At 35.8% G+C, this 22,745-nt stretch overlaps 1 protein-coding gene across 2 annotated transcripts in view; it reads right to left on the bottom strand.

The window, feature by feature from the left end:
• LOC104022908 (cadherin-7) overlaps positions 1–22,745 on the bottom strand; it is an 82,785-nt gene that overhangs the window by 24,252 nt on the left and 35,788 nt on the right. For both annotated transcript variants that reach the window (XM_087757436.1, XM_087757442.1), the window contains exons 3-6: positions 20,619–20,913; positions 13,033–13,152; positions 10,561–10,728; positions 8,960–9,147 (exon numbers count right to left, since the gene is read on the bottom strand). In XM_087757436.1, the coding sequence (XP_087613562.1) occupies positions 8,960–9,147; positions 10,561–10,728; positions 13,033–13,152; positions 20,619–20,913 (771 nt within the window). The remainder of the gene's footprint in view (positions 1–8,959; positions 9,148–10,560; positions 10,729–13,032; positions 13,153–20,618; positions 20,914–22,745) is intronic.

Genomic DNA, 22,745 nt, shown 5'->3' with positions numbered 1-22,745 from the left:
GATCTGGAGGACAGTCTTGTAAAGAAAATTATTTTGTAAAAAAGGTAAAAAAGCATCTTACCTCACAGGCAATTATTGAAAGAAAGCATCATGTTAATATTAGCACCATTTACCCTATATCTATAGTCTTATTTTGTCAGCTCGCACCAAATGCCCAGTTAACTATTCCTTTGCAATTCCAAGCTTAATGATTAAGAAGAGCAATAAAAGACAAAAGCATTTGTAAAGCTGCAGTCTGGTTACTCAACTATCTTTTCAAATTATAATTCCAAGTGTATAAAGCAGATTAAAAAAGGTTTTCTGCAGTTCTGATTCTGAATACATCATAGGGATCTGAAATGTGCTTGCTAAATAATCTGACAGCATCTGCAAAGCATTCCTGTACTCACTCAGAGGAGCAGCTGAGGTGAAACACACATCTGTTGACCTACAAATGCAAGGGTCTAAGTTCTCCATCGAGTTACAGTAGGATAAATCCCAAATGAGCATCTTAAAGTCAGCGATTATGCTGACATTACAGTACAGCTGTAAACAGTCTAGATTTAAGAAAGAAAAATGAATTGCAACACATCACACTCAGAAAAGCACTGAATTTTTATAAACTCTATGTGGCACCAAAAGGCTTCTCCGAATGCGATTACATGTGATCCTCACTGTCTCACAGGAGAGAGTCCTCCACGAAGTTCTCCAACAGGAGTCCTTCCCACGGGCTGCAGTTCCTCATGAACTGCTCCGGTGTGGGTCCCTTCCATGGGGTGCAATCCTTCATGAACAGACTGCTCCAGCATGGGTCCCCCACAGGGTCACAAGTCCTGACAGCAAACCTGCTCCAGCACGGGCTCCTCTCTCCACGGGGCCACAGGTCCTGCCATGAACCTGCTCCAGCATGGGCTTCCCACAGGGTCACAGCCTCCTTCAGGCATCCACCTGCTCTGGTGTGGGGTCTGCCATGGGCTGCAGGAGGACAGCCTGCCTTACCATGGTCTTCACCACGGGCTGTAGGGGTATCTCTGCTCTGGCGCCTGGAGCAGCTCCTCCCCCTCCTTCTTCGCTGACCTTGGTGTCTGCAGGGTTGTTCCTCTGACATATTCTCACTCCTCTCTCTGGCTGCTGTTCTGCAGCAGTTTTCCCCCCCCACTTCTTAAATATGTTATCCCAGAGGCACTACCACTGTCGCTGATGGGCTCAGCCTTGGCCAGCAGCAGGCCCATCTTGGAGCCAGCTGGCATTGGCTCTATTGGACACAGGGGAAGCTTCTACCTTCTCACAGAAGCCACCCCTGTAGGCCCCCCGCTACCAAAATCTTGCCATGTAAACCCAATACACTCATGTTATGCAAGCACTTACTTCTTGCACTGAATCAGAGCTTAGTATCCACAGCTCTCCAAACACAGATATGCCATAAAAGAAAGGTTGTCTGGATACTGGTCACTATACTGGATACAACTGGTTCGTAATTATTACTAAAGTGTGTTTAATTGTTTTTAGTTTTAATTGTAGTTTTATATTCAAAGTACAATATGTGTGCTATGAAACAAACCTCATAGCCATAATTAAAATGTAATGTGGTGCTAGGATGATGAAAAATGTCTCAGAAACTATATTGTGTGGTAATAACAATTAAGCAACTGTTATGACCAGATGAGGCGCAAGGTTAAGACGACAATCAAGCACACAAATATCTTAAGACTTCTCATTTTCTCATAAAAGTGTCATATTAACTAAAGAAATGATAACCTGAAGAATGTCAAAGACAAAAGTCTGAGATTTGTTGAACTACAAAAAAAAAGCGAGTCTTTAGCAAACAGTATGTTTTCTGTCAGAATGTACAAAAATATGTAGCGGAGAAGGGAAGGCTAATGCATTCTCATTAATCAGTGATATCTGTTGAAATTGGATATTTGAGATTACAGTAATGCTTAATCAAACACATGGAAATATACCATGAGACTGCAGACAAGATAGCTTTTTATGATATACTAATGTCAATACCACAGTCATCCTAAGAAAAAAAATTATGAAAACTCTGATTTAACAGAGAAAGTGCATAGAGCACAATATGTGTAATTGGACAAATAATACAAATTTTAATTTTAATAGACTAAGCACAATAATGAAAAAATATTTTTAAATTAGATTTTTAAGATATTTCCTTGTTTCTATATTGATTAAAGAAGACTAAATTAGAACTTTAATAATTGAAATCATAAAAACATGTATTTTCCATGTGAACATTTATCACAAGGGCTGACACGCACTTTTAAATCATCATATTTCATTCTTGTAATGTAGGAAGAGATCATTCTTTATTTGTCTGGATTACAGGAGTGTTAGACTAGAAGGGAATACACAAAACCCACTTTCATTAGAAAGGTATTTCCTCACAGAGAAGGATGCAAAACTAATGATGGTGTAGCTGCACATTCTAACCAGGCTTGCTTACTAAGAGCAGGCTTCACCTTCTCTAACTTAGCCATGTACATCTGAGAAAATCACCATATGGTGCTTACTGTGCATGTACCAAAATTCTTCTAGGGAAAAAATCATCTAGTCTACTTATGAATGCCTGCTTTTTACCAGTCACTAGTAAGGAAGTCTTGATAACTGGAAGAAGTAAGCATCTGCTTTCAGCGACGTGAATCCTGCCCCAAAATTCCCTCAGATATCTTCTGGTACCCAATGCTGCTGTTAGTTTCCAAAAGCTATAAGGGTCCTTGTTAATGAAAAATAAATAAACAAATAAATCTAATGTATGTACATATACAGTAGGGAATAGTTGATGTTTAGAAGAGGGGAACTATGGATTGGCAAAGGGGTTTTACAACATCAAATGGTATTGTGTTATACAGGGGCAGTAATATTGTTTTATTTTAGTTCTTTGTAGCAGTCTGTCTCCTGTGGGGTGTGACAATGTCTACAAAAGCTACAGTCATCATCCTCAGTCTGTTCCGATAAGATACACATCCTCAGATCTTAAGGTGAATACACAGGTACCAAGTTGTGAGGCAGAATGTAATCGGGGAAAATAAACAAAACCTCTAAGATATGATTAGTATGCAAGAGTTCTTGACCTGGTGGAAAAGTTTCAACTATTTGTAGATAACATAATGAAGACATTACATACTACAGACACTAATGAAAGACTGAAAAAGTAAATTGAAAAGATTTCCTTTTTTTCTTTCTTCTTATCTAATTATCACTGATGTCTGTTATACAGAGAGCATTATTTAACTGGCCTTCAGATCATGTGTTCATTATTTGCTGCTGTAACAAAAGCACATAATGGCATACCAAGTCAACAGACTACAAATCACTATATCAGTGTTGAAGGTTAAATGGACAACAATACTTCAGTACGGTGAATAGAACTTGACAGCTTCATTAATATCTGTGCATTAGTGTTATCTGATTAGATCCTCTGCAGGATCTATTCATCTTTCTCTCATTTGGGGGTTTGTGGGGTCTTTCTTTATTTTTTTTCTTTTTTTTTTTCTTTCCTTTTAAGGGGTAAGAATTTTATCCTGTCTGAGGGAAATTACAAAACAAGTCATTTATATTACAGAGGCTGAATATGAAGTTATCATTCATAGGAAGTCCATTTTTGTAATGTTCATTTTTTATTGTATGGTAACTTTGTAATAATGTACTTTTCAGAGGTGAAAATCCCATTTTTAAGCCCAGTTGAGGTTTTATATTGAAAACTGCAGTACATCAAACAAATACACATTATCTCTCAAAGGAACCATGGAAGCCTCAAGTTCTTACATTGTAAACTCTGATATAGATTTGAAAGAAAATTTTCTAGCTGCAGAAAAAAGTGAAATGTTAACAGTAATAGAAAGATAGCTTTTCACTCAAAAGCTTACGCATAAACGCCCCATTTTTATAATTGCCAGTATTACTCTTAGAATGAACTCAGGTTTTACAATAATCTCTTAGCAGTCAATTTCTTTGAGAAAGTACTTTGCAACACTATTTTCACATTTTTGCCTCTAAATTTCAAATTGGTTGGTGATGTTGGTGGTAGCTCTGTGTCTTGGGGGGAGAAATTAAGGCAAACTGAGCAAGAACTGTACCGTGTGAAATATTCTTAATGTCTGTCACTTGCTGCAGTACGACGCGACAACCCTCTCTCTATAGAGTCTTCAGGGTTTTTTTTTTTTGCACTGAAGTCCACTAAAATCACTTCATAGACTTCAAAATTACTTGAATCAGATCTCATAACCTTCCAAAAAGTTACCTATGATACTTATAATAAAAATACACCCTGCAGCCTTTTTTATTATTAAATTACCATTACTACTTTAAGTACCAAGTATTTGATAAAGGTATAGGTGAATACAGACCATCTATCAGGTTTTTGTCTTAAGATGTTTTGCTACTAAGCTATCATTATTACTACTGAAGTCTAACTACAGCCTGCAACTTCCTGAATAAAGTGAGATCTGCACATATATGATACCTTTTTCAATGCACTACTTTTAGAAATAGTGCTTTGGAAACTACAAACAATAAGGTCTTGTGTATGCATTTTGCTTAGAAAGTGAAGCCAAGATTCCATTCATGTATATTACAATCAGGATTCTGTGCACAGTCAACAGGAATTCACTTTGAAATTGTACACACATAGGTTCGCATGGACACTTCAGAATTGTTGTATTAAATGACTGAATCATCATTCGCTTCCATAAACGTTTCTTCAATTCTAGAGTTGCTACTGCAGAGACAAATCCAACACATTTTTTAAAATTCCAATATATTCAGAAAAATTACACTTTTCTTCCAAACACACTCACCACTGTGAAATGTAGCTATGCAAATTATCTGAGTCCTTACTAACAGAGCATTGATAGCAGAATGTAAATTACAAATGAAACCACAGGAAGGAATTGATCTTACTCTACAGATGGAGAACTGAGTCACAGCATGAACCAGAATAAAATTTTCAAATACTTCTACAAAATATAAATGCCCAATTCTTTTTCAAAAACTGTACAAGACTTTTTTTTTTCTGAAAAGATCACCTAAGATGGATGTTTTCCTAAATCCTGCTTAAAAGTAACTTACACGTCTAATTTAGCTTTACTTAGGAATTCACTAGAGAGTGTGCCTATGGGGTGGAGAATAGCCAAATTCTCCCCATTATTTGCAACATCAGAACTCTAGCACAGAGTTTGAGTAGGTGGTATCTTTAGACTGCTCTGTACAGGATAAAAATAAAGGAAGAGCTTTCTTCTATTTCATTTGACAAGCAAGAACTTGTCATTTATTTATTATTATTATTTAATAAATGAGAAAGTAAGAAATGAAAAAAATAAGAAGGTTTCCACAGTAACTTGAAATTACTAGGCAACAAATTTTATGAACATAGCAAGTTACAGGAAAAGAGACCCACTAGTTTTCCCACCACTTTCCCACCCTTTCTGTAAGCTGAGAATACCGCTCTGAACTGTGCTTATGGGTCCCATTCACTTGAAAATAATTTCTGTCTTCTAGCATTTTTCATATCCTATTGCAGGTTGGAAACAGAGCATGGCATCCTAAAAACAACTTAGGTGCTTTTATATACCATCCTAGATACATGCTGGATAAATTTTTTGTACATGAATTCAGTCAATGCATTCAGTTAATGCATTGCAGAAGAATGTAGACTTTATTTTTTAGTGCAAATAACCAAGTAAATGGTTCAATACTGTTTTTACTAGCTCCTGTCATAAGATGAAATTCTAGCTTCACCGATCTCACAAAAAATCAATTCTACCCAGGCTTAACCTCTTCTTATTATTTAAGCCATAAATTCATGAAAAAAAAGTTAGTCTTTGTCCCAAATAATATTTTGAAATAGTATCTTTTTTGGTTTGAATGAACTTAAGCAACTTGCTGGACTGCATGAACTTCACATCTCATTCATTTAATCCTGATTCAAACATCCTAACCAGGACAAAAGAAAATAAGGTGTCACAAGTATGTGAAAAGCCGTATAGCAGCAAATATTGCACGGTGGTACAACATGCATGCTCCTTAGTTGTGCTGCATAAGGTAGTACAGTCCTACTCTTTACTCTTTGGAGGGGTAAAGACCAAGTCAATGAAATCACAGAGAAAGTATTCCTCCCTCGTCTGATTCCGTATGGTCAAGGGAGTTATTATAAGAGTAACAGCCTGTTGTCAAAATGTTACCTTGAACTAAGGTTTAGTCTAGTAGCTAGTATATACTGAAATTAGGCACTAGGCAGCAACAGTACTAGGATGTTCAGGGACATGTAATCCACCATCCTGCCATGGCCATAAAAGCTATGAGCAGAACTACTACTATTTGAAAAATAGCACTGTTCTCAAACTGTTTAGAGAAAAATCCATCCTGAATAAACTGTGCAAGACAAAGAGATATCTGGATTTAGCAATGCAGAAGAGATATAAATGAGGGAAGAATACACTCCCTATTTTGATGAATATCACCGTTAGAGTAAAACCATGATTTTTTTTTTTTTCTTCTGCTGACTTTGATGCTTTGAAGTCTCTGTGTCATAGGGTGCAGAGAAGAAATGTGTTCAAATATGCATGGAAAAAAACCAACAAAATGAAAAATTGAACACACCCAAATCTCATTCACCAATTTTGCCACCTTTCAAGTCAATATATGTATTAGTCAAGTCCATTATACACAAGTAATCTTGGGAAATACCTAGCCATGTAACATTTTTCTCTTTCTAATATCACGATTCTTGGTATCTCTCTTTTTCAAAAAAGTTAATGTTCCTGAATTTATATATATAAATAATTTATTTGCAATTTTTGCTGATCCTTGGGCATTTTCTTTCACATTCCATCCACTTGGAGCATACAAAAATCCTGCTTTGCTTGATGAATTCTTAAATCTCACTTCTCTCAATTTTTTTTTTTTAACGAAAACTTTTTTTTTTTTTTACTTGACGCTCCTTATGTGTTAGAAAAGAGTTTTAGTTTTAAGTGAGGAAGTCAACTTTTAAAAGCATCTCAAAACAATTATCCTTCTAAAACCAGAATGTAAACCCCTCAGTTTGTGTGTGGAACTCCGATAACCAGGTGCCAAACTTTCTCCACAATACTCAGCACAAAAATGAATGGAGCAGTGCCTTCAGCTGCTCAGAGATACTGGTGGTGATTTTCATGCCTGGCCTGCTGATTCGTATGTATGATTGCAGCAAAAGTATGCAAAGCTAAGGCATTCATTTGCATTTAGAACCAAAGCGTGCCTTTTCAGAAATCTTTGCCTTGGCATTTTACTGCTTGATGTGTACACAGACGTGTCATCTGAGCATATAAATACACACGAGTTTAAAATGATGGGCATGAGTTTGGAGGCTGAGCTGCTTCTCAATGCCTCAGCTGATGTCACAGACGTGAAAAGGAGAGAGCTAATTGCACTCAGAGGTTCACAAAATGTCATGTGCCGGATCATAAAATGTTTAGGCAGATTCCAGGCTACTGATTCAGTGTTGCTCACAGCAGCACTGATAAATGCTCTCCCTCTAGGATAGGCATATTTCTTCCAGATCCTTGCTCAAAAAACCTTAAACAAGCAAACTGAAGGAGCCACATTGAATTTGGCTGTTGAACAAAGAGACGACTAACTTTTCATCACTTGTATTTCAAACGTGCTAAGCAGAAATCAGCACAGTTTGCAAGAAGCCTAGGATGGACAGTTTTGCCTTGAAAAAAGATGATTCACATTAAACATATTAGAGCCTGATCTTTCAAGGGTGCTGAACACCTTCCATGCGCTGTGACATCTACGGATACTTACCAGCTCACAGCAGGTGTTCAGGGCATCAGAGAATTAGCCCGTTGCTTTGCAACATCATGCAGTCTTAACTTCTTTCAAAGAAGAAATGTTACTGAAGTTTTATATTGTTTTAGAAAGGAATTGATGCACCAGAGGAGGAAAAAAAAATAAACAAACAAACAAAAAACCCAACAACTGGTAGGTGAAGTTTACAGAGCTTAAAGAGTATATAGGGAAGAAAAATCTGCTATGGAATCATATTAACTGCAAACGCAGGTCCTTGTTCAGGAACATACTTACACATATTTTAAAATGCCAAGTCAGTCCCACATTTTAGGGGATATTAAATTGCTTACCAGAGTTAGGGCCATAGATTCAGTATTGTCATTGTCAGGCATTCACACATTAAAAGTATGAAATTACATGAGAAAAGATTCTTCTGTCTAAAGGTGTTGGTTTTTTTTTTCCTGTTCTCCTCAAAATTTAAATTTTCTTGAAAAATATTTTGGCAACTTTCATTTTGTAAAAGGATACCCTTTAAAATGTGTTGCAGCAAGGTAAGAATGCTGAGTTTAATATTTTTATATAAACATGATTTTTCAATTTTAAAATGTTAGTTTTCAAACTTTACATAGAGAAAGATAAGAAGACAAAAATTTCTTTAAATATTTCCACTTTTTTAAATAGTATTTTTTATAACATATCATCTTGTAAAACAACTATTCTTACTGATACATAATTTTAGCATTAGTTATATGTGCCTCCTGAATAGAACAACAGCAGCCAAAGACAATTAGATTTTTTTTTTTAAATTACATTTGGGATCCATTTTGTACTTGGAGCTTGCATTTTTACTGTAAGATATATTTTCACATTTTCTTTTTAATACAAGGACAAATGAGACTAAAGCCGAGATTCCCATCCAAAGTTGTATGTGCAGCTTTAAAAAAAAAAAATCATCAAAATAATACAGCTATTGCCAAAAAAAAACCCACAAGAATTTTCAGTGTAAGTAAAAAAAAAAAAAAAGCTCAAAATCACACACAGACATGCACACACAATGAAGTCAAGTCGAAATATGCCAATGGAAACTTTCACAGTAGATAAGGCTCTCAGAAACAAAAGCTCATGCTCTCATTACCTGCCCTCATCTTGCACAGATCCAAACAGAAACAGTGAGAAAAATCAGACTTACCTTCTGAATTATTATGATTCCCTCCTGGGTGTCTTTGTCGACAGAAATTTTGAATACTCCCAAACCATCACCATCCACAATCTTATACTCCATTTCAGCATTAGGTCCCACATCTGCATCTGCAGCCTTTATTCTGGCCACCACAGAAGCCACTGGCAAAGACTCTGGGACATTATACTGATATGAACCTGTGAAATTTAAAAATTTAATGAAGTCAGAGTCTTCTGGGACTGTAGGCTAAAAAAAATCTAGCCTTCTTAAAATCTTCCTTCCTTTAAATCGTGCACTTGAATATTTACTCAGGCTACCAGAATATATTCAGTTTAAAATAGAATTGCCCCTTTTTCTGCTAGGTTTTCCTTGTGATGGACTCTATTTTAAGTACTATGGACATAATTTCTTCCTACGACAAGAGAAACACAAGGCAAAGATGCAAAAACATAATTCAAAACTTAAGTGCAAATTATGAGGTAAATGCCTACTACAGAGTTCCAATGCAGAAAGTATTTTATTTTGTTTTCCACAAAAGAGGAAAAAAAGCAAGTTAGTCAAATAATATCAATATAAACTCTTATTTTTTTATAGATGTGTATCTTGATTAGGTGGTTTGCAATCTGAATGTGACTAGAAACATATATATTCATTTCTTTAACAGTAAATGCATCATCTGCATTTTTGAAAATTTCAGCTTTTTCATTCAAGTAGAAAATGATATATATGCTCTCAAAAGGGTATCTGAGTGCAGTGTGTATCCAATAACACCCTCACCTTCAAAAATAACTTCAGTTATTCTACTATTATTTCAAGCAGATGGTGGCTTGAAATAACAGGAAATCTATTATGTACAGATCTATTTTTTGTATCATTGGAGGTGAGGCTGGAGTGGACGTGAATATATTCTTCACATTATTTTAATTCTACTTAGTGAGGACTTTTTTTTTTTTTTTTTTTTTTTAAGAAAAAAGCAACCCAGACAGAATGCTATTATTAAACTGAGCTCTTCAGGTTTGAGCGTACAACCTTTTTGTACTCTTTTCTTTGGTTAGGATGAGAGCTACCTTGGTCAAAGTAAGTAAATGGAGGCAAAATAACTTTCCAGCTCTTCTGTGATTAACTCCTTAGGAAACACTGTACGCACAAGAGAAATCCTTCTAAAAATGTCAAAGGAATATGAAGGATTAAGAGTCAAGTTAAAGAACTATACATCCTGAAGTCCAACTGGCAAGAGCTAAATGTCTATTAAGGCGTAACTTTTTTTGTCTTTTTATTCATAGAGAGGAAGTAAAATACATTAATAAATGTACTTGCTGTACACCATTTCAAGTGTTCTGAAATATATTAGGTAAAAAAAAAAGATTCTTCCAATGTAGTAGTAGTAGTAGTAGTAGCAGCAGCAGCAATAATAATAATAATAATAATAATAATAATAATAATAATAATAATAATAATAATAATAATATACCTTGCTCTCAGTGATTCTCAAAGTACTTAACACGGAAGCTGAGCACTTTTACTCTCTGTTTAGAAATAGCATGACATGTAAAGAAAATAACAATGTTTAGGAATAATATTACAAGTCATATTTTTACAAAGTAACTTACGTCGTGGAAAGCGGGGTGGGTTGTCATTAACATCAGTCAGGGTGACAGTTACAGATGTAGTCCCTGATAATCCACCATTCTGCCCAACCATGTCCTTTGCTTGAATAACTAGTAGGTATTGGTCCTTGGCTTCTCTATCCATATTCGGAAGTGCAGTCTTGATAACACCTGCAGTAAGACAAGTTATGTCAATCGTTGCAAAAGCAAATACATTACCGCGAAAGCTGAGTTTGCCTTTAAAGAATAGCAGTAGATCAATGACTGCAGCAGGAGAGGAAAGAATTAATTTCAATGCTAATATCACAGTTTTTGACTAGGACCATAACTGACATCAGCAATGTTATTTTAAGCAGTCATCAAATCCCACTGATTTTTATTTAGTACTAGATTCTTTGGGTAATGCTATTCATGACTGTTTTTTCTGAATATCTTCTCCTTGAACTATAGACTTCATAATGTCTTGGGTAACACTCCCTTCCCTGGAAGATATCATCTTCTGTGTTTGATTTCCCACTTTTTTAGAGCTAGGAAGAACAGAATATTCTACATTCATTTTTAAGACTCCACAGTGAAGATTCTTTTCACAATGTCTTGAATAGCCATTCACCACATCATTAACTCTTACTAATATTGATATCATGCCACACTCCGCATATATATGAAATTATCTTATTTTACCATATATTTGCTTTAACAATACCCATTTCTAAAGCATTAGTGTAATTAAGAGATTTTTGATTTATTAATGGAAATACTGTAATATCTGAAGTAGTTTTTGTTATACCCATTTGATGATCTGCATGCAATTTGTAATTAATTGATTTGAAATGCAAACCAGAAGAAAGCTCCACGCTTCATCCTTTCAGTTCTATTGATATAGATCAGAAAATAAATATGCCTTCTCAAAATGTGATAACTTTATGAATATTTCATGCTCAGTATACAGTACAGCTGCTAATTCTGATTTCCAGAGAGGCAACCGTTTACTCCACCAACACTTAGTGTCAACAGCAAAGGAAACATAAACAAACTAAATAAAGGAGAGGCACATTGAGACACATACGTCTTAATCTGATATTTGCTGAATGTTTAGTTAGAGTTTTATTTCTTCCCTTATGAATGCAGGAGTTGCCATTAATCATCTCTGGGTTGAAACATTTATTTCACAAACAGACTGTCTGGCACTATTTCACCCATTTTACAAGATATTTTAAAATACAGCTAATATACAATTTCGTCATGTTATTGTTTCTACATTGCTTTTTCTGGCCTTCTTTTTCTATCATAGTTAAATTGCCAGGCAATGTTAACCAATCATTTGGAAGCTAATTATCATGCACACAGGAAATGTGAGTATCATATCACAGTGAAAATGTATGTAAACATTTCTGTCTGAAGCCTTAAAGATTTTGATTTAGCAGAAACTACCATATTATTGTTCAAGGACTGTCTGCAGTCATTATGACAATACACATTGTACATACATACACATGGAGACACAGGGAGAAAACCACTATAAATCATACTCATTGGGGGGAAAAAAAGTTCTATATATCCCTGCTAAAGATGTACCTGTTGCAATATGAATATAATTATAGTACTTATTTCTGCAAATTTAGATGTTGTTAAAAAGAGTGTGACTTTTTGGTCATAGCATTGGGATTCAGGTCTGATTCATGTCATAGATTGTTTATGATAATTAGGGTAAATAGTTTGTTTCTCTTTTGTCTCAACTTGTCCTTCTCTGAAACGAAGATTATAACTCTTCCCCATGTTGGTGTAAGTGAAGGCTCAGGCACAAAACTGAAGTGAGCAGAGAGAGAATTTATTTTCCCACACTATGAAATTATGCAGTGGAATGAGTACTGTTTATTAAACCAACAGAGGATTAAAGGTTGCATCTTGTTGAGGCTTAAAATATTTACAAAGTTTCATGAAAAGAGTAAAAAAAAGTTCCACCAGTAATTTGTTTTGAAAGTGGCAGCATAGTGTTATATCAGATACAGATAGGAAGCACAATGCTTTCTTCTTTAAGCTAATAAAGAAAAGAGACATTTCTTGCAACAAGACTTCAGTTTAAAAAGTAGAATGGAGAGGAGATCATGCCATAAATCTATGCTTAAGGAAATCTGGCTATATGACATTTAGATATTTTTAAAACAAACATCTGCAAAAAAAACTTGTTCATAGCATCTTGAAATTTTCATTGATCAGAAAGATGGCAACAGGCAGCAGACCAGGGAGCTGGTAGATTGACAAGAAGATAAAAATTCCCATAGCAGCAATGCCTGCTTATCACATAGCTCAGATGTGTGGTTTTCATAATCTATTCTGAAGAATAAGAGATTAAAAGATCAACAAAATCCAAATGTATTCAATTAACCAAGAGAACACATTAATAAGTTCCTAGCAAGTTTTAATGCACATTTTCTTTTTTCTCAGCATTACTGCAGAGAGTTTATGGAAAGTTACCTGTTTTTGGCTCCACAGAAAAGTAAGGCTGTCCTTGCAATATGCTGTAAACCACCCGAGCACTGTTGCCGTAGGTAGGATCATCTGCATCAGTGGCTGTCACTTGAACCACAGAGGTACCTGCAAAATGTTTAAGGGACTATTGTACATAAAAGATCCAAAAATCTGAACTACACTTATTCAACATGCTGTGCCAATATATATTTGGAACAGTGTGAGGTGGCTTTTTCAAAACTGTTCATCATTTCCATGCTGATTCAGCTTAGAGTATAAGGTCCTCTTTGTAAACCAGTAGTATCAGCTATTAGAGAGTTCTGTCTTCCCAAATAATTTCAGCCTTTGACTCACAGCAATAAAAACGATCTCATTCAGTAGCTCCCCCTCACTTTCTCTGCCTTTTGTTGGTGGAGGGTATGTGAACAATATTTCTTAGATTATAGTGATGCCTGAAGTATGCTTAATTATGAAATATAGTAATAGTTTCCCTTTGAAGAGAAGTCTGCATGCTAAAATTGTAATGAGTAGTTAGAGATTCGAATATACATACCTATAAAAGTTTTGATAATTGTACACATATATAAAAAATTAATTTTAGCCTATAAAATTATTTACCCTTTTATAAAGAGATGGCTGAAGAGTTTCTGTTTCAGCTCAGAGAAAAACTGGTGAGAGCAGTCTCTAAATTCCTTTAAAAAGTACTCATTTCCTTCAATAATCTGCAACATTTTAGTATCAGTTGTGGTAATAATCTGCTGTATAAACATTTCTTGAGCAAGAAATGCCTCTCTGTTGATAGGAATAAGAAAGCAAAATGTCTAACTGGCTAGCAAGAAGGATATATTTTGCGAGGATCTCATTCTGTGTCCAGCTCCTATTCATTATGTTCTCCACGTCAGTTCCCATTTGTTTTGTTCTGTACAACAGCTTCCATGACGTATGCTGAGAGCAGAATAAAACAACATTTGGGAGCCAGGGCCTTGGCCATGGTCACCACCCTTTGATAGCCAGAAAGGATTATTTTTTCTCACTGGCAGACTGTCTGGAACACCGAGACCTTCCATTCAACAGCCCAGGGACCCATGTGGAGGTTAGGTTGCAAATTAATATTATAGCAATTTGGCAGATGACCAGCAAAGGTCTTGAACAGAGGATCAGATTCCTTCGTAAACTGGATTTAGACACAATATTAGAGAAAAGCATTTGTTAAAGAGAGTGTTCATTTTCTGAATGAACACATTTTTGACATGTGAAAATGAAAGCAGCAAGTCTAGAAATCACTCTTTAAGAACACACTGCAATAAAAAGTGTCCAAGGTGACCTTAACATAAGTTGTATTTTGGTCAGTTTTATTTGGATTTTTTTCAGGAAATGAGCGGGAGAAAATTCTGAAATTCTTCATGTCTGATATAGTACATCCCCCATCCATTTTCCTCAGCTTTTCAATTCTCAGTTAAGTAGGGGATCATAAATGAGTCCTGGGATCAGGCTGAAGGTTTGGAGAGGATTAAGTGCAGCCCTCCATAAAATGGTACAGATTACAAAGGATGGGACCTGCTTGAATGAATTCTGACCAGAAATGATCATTCATAAGATAACTTTATTCACTTAAGTTATGGCCTAGCTAACCCACATTCCCAATCTCTGTTCCTGAAGTATCCATGACAAAGTATTATGATTGCAAATCTATTTTAAATGCAATTTTTCTCTCTTGTGGACTGTGTAATATTTTTGGACAGGAAAAAGGTTATTCTCAACCTGAAATTTCACATGCAACTATTAAGTAGATGGAAAGTTTAGAAAGAAAATTGGTAGTTAATCCATCAAGTCATTTATCAGTTATGGGACTTAAAATACATCAATTTTCTGTTCACCAGTAACTAAGAACTTTGATTCAATATGTCAAACTGATTTTACAGATTACTCTATAATGTAATTTCATACAGGGACCTATTTTAAACTTGCCAGTCTCTCCAGCTTTTGAGTACAAGGGTATCATAATGACTATTTGACATCCTGCGTTCTTTGTGAAAACCAGGCTTACCACATTTACAAAGTCCCTAAGCCCTGCCAATGAAGCTTACAATGTCTGCAAATATTGGCAAAAGTGCTTGTAAACCTCATACACAGTTACGTCTTTGCTCCTTGCTCTTGCAGCTTTCAAGGACTCCAGACCAATACAAGAGCAAAGAAATTACAGGCTCTGCAATCTCAACACAGACATTTTGGAAATCCTGCAAGCTTAGAAGTGCTTGTTTGCTGTAAAAATCTATTGATGTAGCAAACAAACCCTCTACATTCCATGAGATGAATAAAGTTAGTATTTGAATCTAATTGGCTCTCTCCTAAAACACACAGATCCTTTAGAAAAGTCTTTTTTTTTTTTTTAGGTAGAAATTCTGCACTCATCCCACTTGTAATCAGCAACTAAAAAACAACGGTACTTTTCTAGTCCCTTTGTGCTAATCAACTTCTCTCAAACCTCATGAGGAAAAAGACCTTTTAAAACAACTGCTATTGTCATTGTTTCTTTACCAGTTGCACACAAAAACTTCGAGCTTCCAGAAGTCCCATGCTGAGAGGGAGATTTCTGCACAATATATTTTTTAAAAAGAATATGCAAGCTAACATAAGGTATGCTAACTGTGTGAAAAGTCCTATATGTAGGAAATCAGTTCCAAGGAAACATAATGCACGGAAAGATCAGTATGTGGAGATTTCCAGAGATATTCCCAGAGGAAGCAGATTTCTCTTCAAGAACACGAATTCCTTCAGAGGATGATCATTGCAACACAGAGCTATCCTAGTTTTTCTTGCAATGGATTGATGTCAAATTCATATGCTTATTTTCCTTAAAAAAAAAAAAAAAAAAAGTAACCGGTAAAGCTCTATGGATACTCGGGGATAGTCAATAAATCTATAGGTTGAGGAAAAATGGGTAGTTCCAACTATATCATCTTTCAAAAGGAGAGTTTGTGTTCCTGCACTGAAATTAAGTCTTCCTTTTATTCCTGAACACTTTGCCCTACCTCATAACACAGGTGGTGTGCTGTCATACATGCGTCCAAGCTTGGGACTTACAGGTAACGTGGGACAGTCAACAAACAGCACCATACCTTCACTCCATCCAACCAAATGAGTGTCCTGGTAAATCTTGTTTATGGCAGCATTGTTCAGAGCCCTAGACTGCAGGTGTAAACAGGACACTAACCCTACCCCAATGTTTCATTTGTGACTTGTTAAAACCTATAGCTTCACAACTACAACTTTAAATATTTCTTACAGTTTGTGTACCTGATATAGGTTGAAAAAATAAATACAGGCTATTTACTGAAAAAGTGTCTTTCCCTCTCAGATATGGATTCCTCTACAATTATTTTTCTTGACAATTATGTCTTTGTAACAAAGCTTGAATATTAGTTCATTAAAAAGAATTCTACATGTAATAACTTCACAAACTTTTTCAGCAATTGCTGCAAATACTGAGGGAAAATCTGTGGTGTTAATCAAAGAGTATTCCATGTATTTCTTTAATGATACTAGCTAATAGCACACTGAATTTTGTGTGACTGTTGCAGATTTCTGGGTTTTTTTCCAAAATGTTTAAGCTATCATTTTTAACCTAACCTTTAGTAGATATTGGCAGATATTACAGAATCGCAGTAATCTGAGAACTTGACCTATTTAAGTTCTGATATTAGGGCAGAAGGAAGGGAGGGTTTTTTTGCAGAGAGAACCTTGAATTTAGAGCATTATTTGTACTTCAATTTACCCAAGTCAAGATTCAGCAATGCTTCCGACATGTTACAGAGATCAACCTTTTCTGTGACAGGGTCAGATAAAGGAGAACTGGTTGCTGAAGTTTATTTTGAGTTGGAGATCCTTCACAGGGATCCTTTTTAAATCTCTGAGTTTATTGTTTTAGAAACCTCTGCACAGAGCTTTTTAAAAAGCTTGCTAGTAACTTGTATAGTATTTTACCAAAGTTTTTAAACGAGTTTGTATGAGAAAAGCTTGTGTGACTTCCATTTTTAACATGGGTGAAATCATTGAAAGGAAGACTGGTTTCTAGAACTAGATGAACTTAATAAACGCTTATTTTTTGAAACTGCACAAACCCTTATCAGTTGAATTGTAGCCACATTAAGAAGTTAAAAATAGACCTTTAAAGGCAGTCATTTATTAAAGGCATTGACTGATATCAATTAGTGAAGTGTAATACGTGTAATACATAAAACAATTCCATGATAGGATCACATTTCTATGTGATATCAGCTGCTACTAGAAATATTAAACACCTTTACTATCAAGTTATCCATAATACCTGCTTAATTCTTACATGCAACAGCCTGGCCTGGTTCTGCTCCGTACCATCTGGTATTTCTGTGCTTCTACCACTGGCCCTCACCCAGAGCTGATGCAGCAATGCCTCCACAGCCTTTCCCCTCCAGGAGTGTAAAGGGAGAGAGACAGCACCTGGAAGCAGGTTCTACCCTCTTCACCTCCTCCTTCTCCTCCCACAGCCTCATTAGGTTACCTTCACCTGGGGACAAAGCCCAAGACTGGTCCCAGCCCAGCAGCAAGGTCAGGTAAAGTGCAGTACAGGGGGCTTGTGACTAGAGAGAGACACGCATTCAGGCTCTCAAAACCCACCACCCACTTGTACTAAACGTTTAAGCATGATATAAAGCTCTTTTTTTTGCCTTTTTTTTTCCTTTGGTAAAAAACCCAAATGTTTCTATCCTTCTTAATCAGAAATAACAAATATGGCAAGAAAGATATCTGTTGTGCTGGGTAACAAGCAAAGCTGTTGATATGTCTGGAGAGTAGAGAAGACTAAACAAAACCAAAACTATGTTGGGTATTTGGAATTCTTATGCCCAGTTCCATTGGCTATAAGCGAAACAGATCAGCATCTCACATCAGCTATATTTTTGGTCAATGTCACAGGAACACTCTTGTAATACTCTTCTAACTGTAATTTGCAGTCTTTTTGTTTGAAATATAAAATTGCTAGATTTTTTTTAAGTAGGAGACGTACTTTAAAAAAAAAAAGCCCTATGATTTTCAGATAAGCCATATCTTTGAGGTTTTTGCTATGAATAGATTTACAAGCCATCAAGATATTTACCCTATCCAGGATAATCAATATAATTGGGCCTGACCCAAATATAATTTGAACCTGACCCGAAGTCATTTCAAATAACAGAAAAGATTGACTTCAATTAGCCTTAGATAATGTCCTAAAATAACTGTCAAATAAAATACACAGTCATTATACTTGCGTAACCACCCTTTAGGTTAAAGGTTATAGTTCTCCTAGCTTTATAGTTAATTTGGGTTTATAATCCTGTGATCTCTTTCATTTTGCATAATATCTAATTAAAAATCCTTGTCATGGATAAAATTTTAAAGAAAATAGGAGAGAGATATTTTGTTTCTCCTTAATATTTCATGAATGCTCTAGGTGATTAATTAAAAATTGTGTTATATGAATAAACTATGAATCGATGTGACTATGTAAGACAAGTGCCACACAGGCATTTCATGGTAATCCTTAATTCAGTAACAATGCAGTATTTGGTAGTTGTGTGATACAAACCATGAATATGTTTAAAATATACAGTTTCAGGAAGCTCATGAAGATGAAACTGCCCTTAATTGACACAAATCCCAGAGAGTGCACAAGTATGAGCTCATAATTTTGCACAATATTCCACCTAAGTTGAATATATATTTAATGCTGCAGTCCGTATGGGAGAGAATTTCTTTCAGTCGTTTATGTGGTAAAGATTCAACAAAATATGCAGAAGCAGCTCATTTTGAAAAATAGTCCTTATGTTCTCCACTGCATGCTGTGCACTCCACACAGATTCCCATTATACTTTTGGAACAAATGGAGCATGGGTGAGGGGTAGAGGCATGGATTTGTGTGTGTAGGTAAACCTTTCATATCTGTAGTAGTTGTCCATATGTCAATATGTCAGTACAGGACAAGAGAGGTAACTCACGCAAAAGGGAAATGTGGAGATATTGCTCTTCAGGGCAGAAGGTAAAAGTGCAAAAAATCTAATGATTGCTGCATGCTACAGCTCACTTTAATAATCTAATTCTAAAATAAAACAGCAATTTAAAAAAAGATAGATTTTTTAGATTATATAGATTATTTTTGAAGTGCTGAATATTCAGGTTTTACAGTCTTAGATTATCTGATTATCTCTGTTTTTCCAAAGCGCAGCAGTAAAAAGTTCTCAGCAATGTATCTCTTCACCTTCTCCCTGATACTCCTCAAAAGCTGTGTTGTCCATCTTTCTTTCCAAGGCTACTATTGCCTCTTCAACCATGCACGTAGTGTTCGAGTGACAATGAACAAGTGCCACGTATCAAACGAGAAATAGTGTCTATGCTCACTGCTTAGTAAAATAAATAAATAGAAAACTCATTAGAAATATTTTACTTATCTCCTATTGGCTCCTAAACTGAGTTTTAAATATAAAAGCGATGTCGACTAATGATTGCTGCAGGGCACTTAGGCAGGGAAGATTATTTTCTCTTTCTAGCTCTAACTTAGAGGCATTGTTTAACATCGAAAACCACAGGAGATGGTTTTGAGGAAACTATAGCAAATTCTATATGGGCAATCTTCTGTAAGAGTATCAAATTTTGATATGGTTTAAAATCAGTCAAGTAAAGAAAATCCTAATTTCAATCACTATATAACTGTCTCAACCTGAAGTGAGACTTCCCATACATGTATTTCCACTCAAGTAGATTAAGTTCTTTTGATTTTTTTTAGCTTCATGCTTTCATTTATAATTTCAGGTTAAGGTAAAATTTACCAAAATGTCTCTGGGCCAAACTCCTATCTGGTCTGAATCAGTCAGCTTTCAGAGGGGCAGTGGCACCTGACCATAAATGAGCATTTCATCTCTTTAAAATGAAGAGAGAGTGGATCTGATGTTGAAATGCTTCCCTAATTCAAACGCAGGAAAAATTAGCATTTCTTTTGCAACAGAGGGTCTGAAGCCTCTAAAAGCCATTCTCCTCTGATTCCACTGGAATTTTGAAACTATCTCAAGTTGTACCTCAGTCCCTGCTGCTTGCATATATTTCCCAGAGAGCTGGATCTCAGTATTAGAAAAGATATACAGTAAACTGTTACCAACATATGCAACACTTACCAAAAAATAATGATGATATGCACTAGCAGGAATTTGAAGAGTTTGTTCAGAATGGACTTTATGTGAACAAAATGATATATTATCACCTCTGAGTACCATAGCATAGGTGTGAAACTTATTATTGTTAATGAGAATTATAAAACAAGGCCTCTGGGCACTGGAATGAGAAATACACCATAAAATGCTTATCTGAATCCCTACATAGCTATTTGAGTTTCACAACATTTTTGAAAGGGTAAATACTTAATCTAGCATGTTATTTGCAGTTAAGTCTTGAAATATCTAACTGTTGCAGGTGCCTCATAGAAAATTAAGTAGCTTAGTGCAATACAGTAAAAAATAATGAATTTTTTAAAAAGGCAATAGGAACAAATTTCCCACAACACCAACAGTGTATTTTGCACTTACCCACAGGAGACATCTCAGGAACTCCAGCAGTGTAAGGACCATCCAGAAATTTTGGTTCATTGTCATTGATGTCCTGAATCTTAATGACGAACTCAGATTCTGGTTCCACAGGTTTATTAGTCAGCCTATCTAGTGCTTGTGCTCGGAGCGTGTAGTAGGCCTGCTCTTCTCGATCCAGCCTCTTTGTAGCATGAATATCCCCCGTGTTCTCATCAATAATGAAAATGGAACTTGCCCCTTCGCCTGACAAGATGTATTTGATGGAACCATCTCCTTTATCAACATCAGAGTGAAGCTGGTGAAAAATTGATGAGAGATGAGATTAACTTACAAGAGAGTCAGTGGCATGGAGATATGTAAAAATAATTCTTATGTCAAGCAGTAGTACATGAAATTTTATTGTTCTTGGAAAGATAAGCTGAATGTTTATCGTGCACGGCATGTGAGGTACCATTAGAATCTGTCAGCTTGCTCTTTTGAGCAAGATAATTTCATTCTTTCCTGCAAACAATCTCATTTTCAAATGCATTTGATATTGTCTTACAGTCTTCTCATACCAGAGTTTTACATAGCCACATGCACATGTATGACTATAAGCGTGACTTTATTCCTATCTGAATTTAACTACATTGTTGGTTTTTTGCTTCTTATCCTACTGAAGGCTGAGACTTCAAACAAATGTCACTATAAACTTGATGTCAGTGTGTGTTTGCTCCTGTGCATGTATGGGAAACGACATACCGATTTCCTCAGTGTTTACTGTGTAGACCAGTAAAACTTATCAAATGAATTAAAATGGACTGGTTGATAGGTTGCTCACTACTATCTGATAGGCCAGTAACTTCACTTCCATATCTTGTTTTCCATTATCTAACTTCAGAAAAATGCAGAGTCTGAGAAAGACCAAGAAGTGTCCTGGCACCGCCTGAACTACACAACATTGAAAGTCAGGTGTGGTTTCCCTGGGACTGCATGCAGCAGACACAGAACATATGTACCTCAGTAGGTCAAAATGTATCTTCCATTAGAATTACAAGACATTTACAGAAAGAAACTTTCTTCCTCATCACGCAAGCTATTTTAAGTTACAGGGCAAGGTTCCACGGGTTTTGTAGCTCTTTTATGTCTACTGAGTCTCACCTTCCTATTACAGAACACAGACTCAAACTATTCTCATATACTTTTCAAACTTGTATCAGCAATGCAATTGATCTGGATATCACATTAAAGTAACACGCACACATGACATATGTAATATGGTACAAGTGGAAAGAATATCAGTAAAATTCGAAGTACTTGCTCGCTTGTTAAAAAATGGATTATTATTTGTAAATAGCTGAGGACAATGTTAAAGATGTTCAGATTCTTTATGTCTGTTATCTACTTTGTACTTGCCCTAACTTCATGATGTTGAGTTTGGAGGTAACTCTACTGTCATCATCATAATTTCCTCCACTAATATTTTTTTTCTCTCAGCTGGGAGTATCACTGAGATAGTAATCACTTCCAGAATACACGCAGAAAATTGCTATCTCAGGCATAACTTAGCACAGCTGCAAAACCTTTTCTTATTTCAGCAGGGAAGTATTTGTGATCAGTTTTGAATTTTTCAGCTGGATAAAAAACTGCCTATTTCTTACACGTTATTTCACTCACACTGTCTGGATACTTCATACTTATGCAATTACAGTGCACTCCCTCTCTCTTTTAAGAGAGAAATGGAGTATGAGCTTTGGACTGGATCAAAAAAAACAGAACTAGGGTGTCTAAATCAGATTAGCTACATTATTTCAAAATATGCCTTATCCTCATTCTACTGCTATCTAACTCCTGAGATACCTAAACAAGCCTGAGATTTCTTTGGTGGAGTTCCCCGAACATTTAAAGTCCTACTTCTCAGCACACTCAGGAATAGTCAGTGCTGATACTGTGAGCAGATCAAGGTAAAATGTATCTCACATCCAGGCTCTTTCAAGATCCTCAGCCCTAATGGCTAAGGGTTTATTCAATAAACCATACCTCTGTTCATCTCACAAATCTGGCGGCTGGGGCTCTTACTGCTTTTTAAAACTTGATTGGAAGTACCCATCTTCCCTACAAAGGAGCAGTGGCCTGTGCAAGTAAGAA

The sequence above is a fragment of the Nipponia nippon genome, unplaced genomic scaffold, assembly GCF_047370975.1.
Source record: "Nipponia nippon isolate SJK-2023a ecotype South Korea unplaced genomic scaffold, ASM4737097v1 scaffold_1, whole genome shotgun sequence".
NCBI lineage: Eukaryota > Metazoa > Chordata > Aves > Pelecaniformes > Threskiornithidae > Nipponia > Nipponia nippon.
Note: the sequence above shows the minus strand (reverse complement) of the source record. Positions and strands in the feature narration are given on the sequence as shown.